Consider the following 9186-nt stretch of genomic DNA (forward strand, 5'->3'; position numbering starts at 1 on the left):
AGGCACCCCAGTAGTTAGATGTTGTGACTTGGACACCTCACCTCTCCAAGATACCTTGAAGGACCTATCTGAGATATAAGACTCAAACCACTGGTGTGCAGTTCCTGAGATGCCATTTTCCAATAGGGTTGACAGGAGAATCTGGTGGTTCACCGTATCAAAAGCAGCAGAAAGATCCAGCAAAATAAGTATAGAAGATTTGGAAGCCGCTCTCTTTATATATAATATAAAATATAAGAATATAAATATGTAAATGTATATGCATGTAAATATTTCCAAAATATATACTGTATGTGTGTGTCTTTACATATATACATAATAAATATACACAGTACACATACATATATTATGTAAACAAAAACTTTTATTTTGGATGCGGTTAATTGTTTGACAGCACTAATAATATAATATAATGTAATTTAATTTGTCAAATTGATCAGATTTTTTTTTTAATTCAAACTTATTTATCAAAGCAAAAAATATATATTCAGAAATCATTTATGTAATATAATGTTTTCTTGTGGTTTTACCGTGTAACGTGAACCTGAACTAACTGTACAATATCATCTCTATATTGTTTAGACACTTATTGACAAAATAATTGGCCAACGTTTTATCTAAAGCTTACTTACATTGCATTCAAAAATATATTTGTGAAAATATATAAATATATAAGTTATATGTAATATGCACAAGTTAATGCATTCACCCATGACCTTGGCATTGCTTGTGTCATTCTCTACTGTTTGAGCAATAGGAACTGCATTTTTAATAAATAAATTAATTGATTCTGATACAAAAATAACATGTAAGCCTGAAGCACAGAGGAGTGTGTCACATTTGATCTGAATCTGACTGTGTGTGTGTGTGTGTGTGTGTGTGTGTGTCTGTGTGTGTGTGTGTGTGTGTGTGTGTGTGTGTGTAGCACAGAGTCCGACGGTGGCCGATTCTCTCCAGCAGGCGTATGCCGGTGTGCAGCACTATGCAGGTGAATCTTTCTGTCTGTCTGTTTCTTTTCACTCTCCTGAATTTTTTTTTTTTTTTTTTTTCCTGAGAATCTATGTCTGCATGTGTTTTCTGGATCAGCATTTCCACCAACAGTCTGCTGTCATGTGACCTCATTTTACAGTTTGTTTTTCAACTGCTTGCACACATTTTCAAAACTTTGCCTCTTTTTTTTCAAAACTTAACACACAAATCCAAGAACTGCACACACAAAATGCAAAATGGCTCACATCTCTTGCAAAATGAAGCACTGCATTCAAAATATCACAAACACATCTCAAAAGCAAACACCTTTGCCATAATATTAATTCCTGTTAGATTTGTGTGTGTTACATAGAGAACTGTGTTGTGTTTTGCAAAAAGTGTTTTATGAAATTGAAAACTGAGTCTAAGGCTGAGAATTAGTGTATGGTTTTGCAGATTTGGTGCATGCTTCTGCTGTTTGAGTGTCAGCTTTCAGAAACTGTGTGAAGTAAAGATTTAGTGTGTAAGCAGTGGAAAAAAACTGTAATACAGCTGCTGGTATGCAGTTTCATAGAAATAAATATAGTTATTTAGCAATTTGTCTTCAATTTAGTGTAAAAAAATATGTTCTGGCAGTTAAAGCAATGTTTAAAGTCACGGCTGGTGTCACTTCTGTTTCTTCTGTCACACTGGAAATGGAAGATCAGGTTGAGTGCATTGCATTGTGGGATGCTGGATGCTTTATTGTGCTCTGCACATACTGGAGAATGTAGCATGTCATTTGTGTACTGTGCACAGTATACATAACTGCATAATACCAGTGATATTTTAGCATGATTTATATATTATTATAGTTTATTTAAATATATATTTTGAATTAGCTTAATTTTTTATATAATTTTAGTTTTGAGTTTAACACTGCTTATCAGTGTCATTTTAGTATTACTTATGTACTAATACAGTTTTTACTAATATTTTAAATTATTTTTATTTTTTATGTACTTTTAATTTTAATTTTAAATTTAACAGCATACTAGTGTTATTTTAGTATCACTTATGTACTATTACTAAGTTATAATATATATAATTTTATTCATATTTTGAATTGTTATAGTTTTTATTTTAATTTTAGTTTTAGTAAAATTTTTAGTCATTTATGTGCTTTTATAATTTTTATTAGTTTTTTTATATATTACTATTTGAGTTTAATTTATTTTTATTTCACTTTTAGTTTTAGTTCTTGTTGAGTTTTGGTTTTATTTATTTCCATTAAGTCATTTTGGTGCTTCAATTTAAACTTATTGTAGTTAGTTGTTATTTCTAATGTTTGTTTAATGTAAGTTTTTTTATGTTCTATATTTAATTTTATTAAGTTTTGTTGCAATTAACAAAGTCTTAGTTTTTTTGTTTTTTTTTACCCTGCTGCATACAGCAAGAAAGATATGTGACCCTGGAGCACAAAACCAGTCTTAAGTGTCAATTTTTCGAAATTGAGATGTATACATCATCTGAAAGCTTTAAATAAGCTTTCCATTCTTTCCAATTTTGACCCATACAGTGTATTGTTGGCTATTGCTACAAATATACCCCAGAGACTTAAGACTGCTTTTGTGCTCCAGGGTCACAGATGTGAATTACTGTAAATAACTATAATAAAGAAAAAAGGTGGAGGGTGAGTCGGAGCTCAGATGATGATGACGATGAGCTTTATTCATGTATTCAGCGTCAGTGCTGTAAGTTGATGTGTTAAATCAGGAACATTAACGTGATTCTCTCTCTCTCCGGGTTACAGCAGCCTATCCTGCCGCTTATGCGCCAATCAGCCAAGCGTTTCCACAGCAACCAGCCATCATCCCCCAGCAACAGCGGGAAGGTGAGTGAGACTCCGCCCCTCCAGGTGACTGACAGGTGATAATTGCTCTGAGAAATCACGACAATCACACCAGAGCTTGAGCAGAAATCATCAGACCTTCATCCATGCTCAAGATCCTGTACGTCGCAGGAAAGATGGAAACCAGAATTCATTTAGCATGTCTTAATATGCATTCCTGACTGAAAAATGATCACTATACCATTTCTGTTGCCAGAAATCAATGCTTGAGTCATAGACCTGAAGAATGAGTTTGGCAAGATTAATTACAGTTAGTTCATTTGATTTAATTTACTGTTAATCAGTTATTGTTTGTTTGGTCTTGTATTTTGTTTTATATTTTGTATTTTATTTATGCATCATCTTGCTTTATTTGATTTGGTTTTAATAAAAAAAAAGTTTTATTTCATTTTATGTTTTGTGTTATTTTATCTTTTTATTTTGTCTGTTATGTTATTATTTATTTTACTGTTAATAATTGTTGTTTTCTCCATTAGCACTGTTTTTATATTAATTATTTATTTTATTTTTGAATTAATTTTATATTTTGTCTTTTTTGTTTGAGTTGATGTTAATATAACATTTTTATTACTTTTGTCTTGTGTTGTTGTGTTTTTATTTTTTGTCTTTTATTTGTTATTGTTTTTAATTTAATAATTTTAATTTTATTTTGTTCATTTTTTATTTTATTATGTTTTCTTTTATTTTATCTTTTATTTAATTTTTATGTTTTGTCTTTTATTTTTAATTTATTTTTTATTGTTTTCAATTTTATCATTTTAATTTTGTTTTGTTCATTTTTTATTTTATTATGTTTTCTTTTATCTTTATTTTTATGTTTTGTCTTTTATTTTGATATTTATTTTATTGTTAATTTATTTTAATGTTATTTTCATATTTTATTTTAATTGATCATTTAAAGTTTCTGTCAGTAAGCTCTCAGGTGAGTTCTGATGTAAAGATTCTTCAGCGTCTGTTTGTGTTTATTCAGAAGTTTGTATTGAGTTAAAATGAAGCTCATTTGTAAATGCACTCTGTTCTTGTGGGATGCATTTTCTCAATTCAATTGTTTCCCAGAAATGAATTAGAAGTCGCTCACAATCATCATAATGTTTTTGAAAAAGCATCTTTACAGAAGAGAAACACAGAGTCTAAAGCAGAAGCTCGCTGCAGATACAAACCTCTCAGCAGCCAAAATCTCTTTCCTTGTTATTTGTTTTTATTTTGTGTTTATTCTTAAGTTTTGTTTAATTTCATTTTAAATATTATTTTTTTATTTTATTGTTTTATTTTATTTTATTTTAACATTAAAATTTTTTTATTTTATTTGTATTTTTATTATTTTTTTGTTCATTCTTATCATTTGCTCCTTTAGCACTGTTTTATTGTATTTTGTAAAAAAAATGTGTTTTATTGTAATATTATTATATTTTATTACTTTATTTGATTTAATGTTTTGTCGTTTTTATTGGATTTGCTATTAATATAAACTTTTGTTTTATATTTTATATTTTTTGTCTTCATTTATTATTTATTCTACTGTTGATACTCCATCAGCAGCTTTATTTTAAAATGAATATTTAAATGTTTATTTTATTTAAATTAATTTCATGTTTTGTCTTGTTTTATTTGCTTTGATATTTTCTGTTATTTTGTTTTATCTTGTTTATTTAATTTTATTTGTATATTTTGTTTTATTTAATTTGATTTTAATATTATTTTTATAATATTTTATTGTATTTCTATGTTATTTATAAATTATTTACATTTTCCCAATTTTCCCAAAAGCCTCAACACCTTACACTCTCAGAAAAAAAGGTACAAAAGCTGTCACTGGGGTGGTACCTTTTCAAAAGGCACACCTTTGTACCTAAACAGTCCATGTTAGTACCTTAAAGGTACATATTAGTTCCTAAAGTGTACATATTAGTTCCTAAAGTGTACATATTAGTTTTGAAAAGGTACTGCCCCAGTGACAGCTTTTGTACCTTTTTTTCTGAGAGTGTAGAAGTGCCTTCGATTCCCGTATCCACATTCAATCAAATCTCCGTTTAACAAAGATGCCAATGTTTGAATCTCTGACGAGATCACCGGCTGAAAACAGGCCTTCTGGGTATGGCTCTGTGTGAAATCTCATTTGCGTGTCTTTCTCTCAGGACCGGAGGGCTGTAACCTGTTTATTTACCACCTGCCGCAGGAGTTCGGCGACGCGGAGCTCATGCAGATGTTTCTGCCCTTTGGCAACGTCATTTCCGCCAAAGTCTTCGTGGACCGAGCCACCAATCAGAGCAAGTGTTTCGGTGAGTTCCCACAATGCACCGCTTCACTCAGCACAAAGTGCCTTTATTTCCCGCGCCTGCACTAATCACTATGCAGTTAGCGCTCGCGTCACGGCCCTCACACCGTTTTCCAGCTCTGCCGCTTCAGGACTGATCACCAGCGCCGTTTTAGTATCATTTATATATATTTATAGTAGAATTATTCATTAGCTTTTATTTTTATATTTCCGGTTTTTGTTTTTCAGTTTCTGTTTAATTTGCAGTCATTTTGTTTGTTTGTGTTTTTGACATTTTTATTAGTATTTTTTTTTTTTTTTTTTTTCAATTTTACTGTTTAGATTTTATTTCTATTTATTGCAGTTTTGGTTTTACTTCAGTTTTAGTTTTTTTTTTTTTCTTCTTAACTTTTTTAATTAATTTTAAATCATTTTTAAATAAAAAAAATTATTTTTTGCTTTTATTGTTGTGATTATTTTTATGATTATTTTAATTCCTTTTTATGTGAAGCACGTTGAATTACCGTTGTGTATGAAATGTGCTATAGAAATAAACTTGCTTTGCCTATTTCCAATTACTAATTTTTTTATGGCAATTTTAGTGTTTCAACTAATTTTTCACCAGTAAGTTGCCATGGCAACATTTCTACTTTTATCTCATATTTATATTTTATTTTGTATTGTTATTTCACAAAAAAAAATGTAATTTTAGTTCCATTTTAGTTTTTTTAGGTTTTCCATTTGTTGTCAAATATTTTTCAGCTTTATTTTAAGTAACAATTTTTTAAAAACGATTTTAGTTTAGCTGTGTTTTAGTTTTTATTCAACTTATTTCAATATAAAGTTTATAGTTTGTTTCAGCTTTTTTCTGTTAATAAAAATGTTTTTTAAATAGAGTCAGTTTTAGTTGAGTTTATGTCAGTTAGGCAACATTTCTGATTTCCTTTTTAATTGAAGTCTTTCGCCTTATATTTATAATTTATTAATTTTGTCTTAGTGTAGTTTTAAATTTTATTCAACTTGTTTCAGTTAGTCACCCAGGAAAAGTTCTATTATTTTTCATCTAATATATATATTTTATTTTGTTCAGTTTTATTTCAGTTAACAAAAAATGTTTTAATAGTTTTAGTTTCTTTGCCTAATATTTATATTAAATTTTTTTAGCTTTATTTTAATTAACAAAATAGTTTTTAACAGTTTTAGTTTTAGTCTTTATTCAACGTATTTCAGTCAGTCACAAAGATAAATTAATCTTTTTTCCTTTTAAATATATTAAGCTTTATTTCAATTAACAAAGAGAGTTGTAATAGTTTTAGTTTTTGTTTTATTATCGATAATAACAGCTGCATGGAAAGCGTGAAGTGCATTGTTATATTTCTCATAATGCCTTCACGTCGACGCATGCTGAGGTCTCTTTCTGCATCTTTACATTTAAACCTTATTTTCCTGGCTATTCATTAAGATCTTGGCAGACAGGAGTGCGTCGTCTCGCCCGCGGCTCCTAAAAGCTGCAATAAAATCAGATAAAGCCGCTGCTCAGGAAGGAAATTAAATCAGGTGTTTTTCATCATCTTCCTCCGGTGTGGAGAGGAACATATTCTCCCTCATTACTCTCTCATGTCAGCCGGCGCTGGAATTAGACTCGGTGTGCATTTATCACCGCAGACGCGCTAAACACGCGTGTTTATATGAACACGGACTCTCTGAAGCGGAGCTGATGTGCTTCAGTCATTGATTGTTTCGTGTACAGTCTGTGTGTGGAGCTCCAGACGAGACGCAGATCATTCAAACTCTGTCCTGACGGGCCTCTCGAATGTGACCCTGGAGCACAAAATCAGTCATGAGGGTCACATGGTAGCTGAATAAATAAGCTTTCCATTGATGTATGGTTTGTTAGGATAGGACAATATTTGGTCGAGATACAACTATTTGAAAATCTGGAATCTGAGGGTGCAAAAAAATCTAAATATTGAGAAAATCATCTTTAAAGTTGTCCAAATGAAGTTCTTAGCAATGCATATTACTAATCAAAAATTAAGTTTTGATATATTTACGGTAGGACATTTACAAAATATCTTCATGAAAGATGATCTTTACTTAATATCCTAATGATTTTTGGCATAAAAGAAAAATGTATAATGTTGACCCATACAATGTATTGTTGGCTATTGCTACAAATATACCCCAGCGACTTAACACTGCTTTTGTGCTCCAGAGTCACAAATATTCTTTCGGGACAATCACTGAACGTGTGTGAACTTTCTAGCGCAATCAAATTCTTTTTTGTGCAACATTTTATTTTGAAGTTGCTCACAGTTGTCATCATGGGTTTTAAAGGTGATTTTTGAAGTAGTTAAGTAGTTTGTAATGATTGTTGTTTGCCCGGCGGAGTGACCTTCAAACTCAGTCGCTCTGTCAGTTTTATTTCTTTCTTATTATTTGAATTTATTTTATTTGTATGTTTATATTCATTTATTTTTACATGTAAAAAAAATAAATAAATATATATATATAATTATCTATTTAAACTGTAATAATATTTCACAATTTTTACTGTATTTTAAATGCAGCCTTGGTGAGCAGAAAAGAGGAAAAAAACATCTTACCTACTCTAAACTTTTGAACAGATTGCAGTAATAGCTGATTAGTGTCATAGAGTTCATTGGTCTATTTTCCCAGTAACAGACGAGCAAACAGACACAGAGCTGTGACTGTGGTTTGGTTTGGAGCTGTAATGTCTGTCATTGGCTCGTCTCCTCGTGTTTTCATCTGTTTGCCGTGACTGAGGTTTATGAGGAGCTCGTCTCTGTCTCTCTGTCCTCCGTGTGTTTAGAGCCACTGTCTGATCTGCTCTGCGTCTGACAAAAGCAGGCAAATTCAGTCAGAGCTGCAGCGTGTCGATGAAATCGAATAATCAGAGCGATAAGAAGAGGACGGGAGCGAGATCCTGTAACATAAGACGCTCACTGTTTGTTCAGTCAAGCATCTCTGACTGTTTCTCATACTGTGATTTAAACAAGTATTAAACTTCAGCGTGTAACTCATCGAACACTGAATGAGAGTATGCTGTAAAAAATCTAAAGTTGAGAAAACATAAACGTTTAAGGCAACCAGAACTCAAAAATCTGCTGAAGCGGGTTGCCTTAAACTTTTACGTTTTCTCAACTTTTGATTTAACTTTTGAATCGCAGGGTAAGAATGTTCATTTAGCTGTTTTTACTGATTTTTAAGATAAGATTTTTAATGTTTTTTAAAGAAGTCTCTTCTGCTCACCAAGCCTGCATTTGTTTGATCTAAAGTACAGCAAAAACAGTAAAATTTTGAAATATTTTTAGTATTTAAAATAACTGTTTTCTATGTGAATATGTGTTAAATTGTAATGTATTTCTGTGATGCGCAGCTGTATTTTCAGCATCATTACTCCAGTCTTCAGTGTCACATGATCTTCAGAAATCATTCTAATATGCTGATTTGCTGCTCGAGAAACATTTCTGATTGTTATTTTAAATAGTAAAAATATTTCACAATATTACTGCTTTTGCTGTATTTTGTATCATATAAATGCAGGCTTGGTGAGCAGAAGAGAATTCTTTAAAAAATATTAAAAAATCATTTGACTTGTAGTGTAAGTGATTTAACTGTGTGGTGAAGAAAAGATCAGTGACTCGTCAGTAACTGTTTTAACTAAATGTACCTCGGGAAAATGTTTTTCTCCTTAGCACTTTAGCAACTTTATAGCTGGTGCATTTTCTCAATTTCATTTTGTACTAGAATTTAATTTGAAGTCGCTCACAGTTGTCATAATGAGTTCTGAAGGTGTTGTGAAGTTCATTTGTTTGTGATGATTGTTGTTTGCCTGGCGGAGTGACCTTCAAACTCAGCTACCATGACAATTCATTCATTCATTCATTCATTTTCTTTTTTATTTGTTTCTTATGTATTTTCATTTTTAATATGTACAGTCTTTGTCATGCCATTATATCAAGGTTTCCCAAATTGGGGTTCATGAGGGAAGTTGATGGAAAGCAAATTTTTTATTTTAAGTAATTTGATTATATATAAAAATATTCAT

General features: G+C 30.8%; 1 protein-coding gene across 1 annotated transcript in view; it reads left to right on the forward strand.

Moving 5' to 3' along the window:
• LOC107665124 (CUGBP Elav-like family member 6) overlaps positions 1–9186 on the forward strand; it is a 22063-nt gene that overhangs the window by 6217 nt on the left and 6660 nt on the right. The window contains exons 4-6 of the mRNA XM_016455884.1: positions 926–988; positions 2762–2842; positions 4996–5139. Coding sequence (XP_016311370.1) covers positions 926–988; positions 2762–2842; positions 4996–5139 — 288 coding nt within the window. The remainder of the gene's footprint in view (positions 1–925; positions 989–2761; positions 2843–4995; positions 5140–9186) is intronic.

Source organism: Sinocyclocheilus anshuiensis, unplaced genomic scaffold (assembly GCF_001515605.1).
Source record: "Sinocyclocheilus anshuiensis isolate Anshui unplaced genomic scaffold, SAMN03320099.WGS_v1.1 scaffold1303, whole genome shotgun sequence".
Lineage (NCBI taxonomy): Eukaryota > Metazoa > Chordata > Actinopteri > Cypriniformes > Cyprinidae > Sinocyclocheilus > Sinocyclocheilus anshuiensis.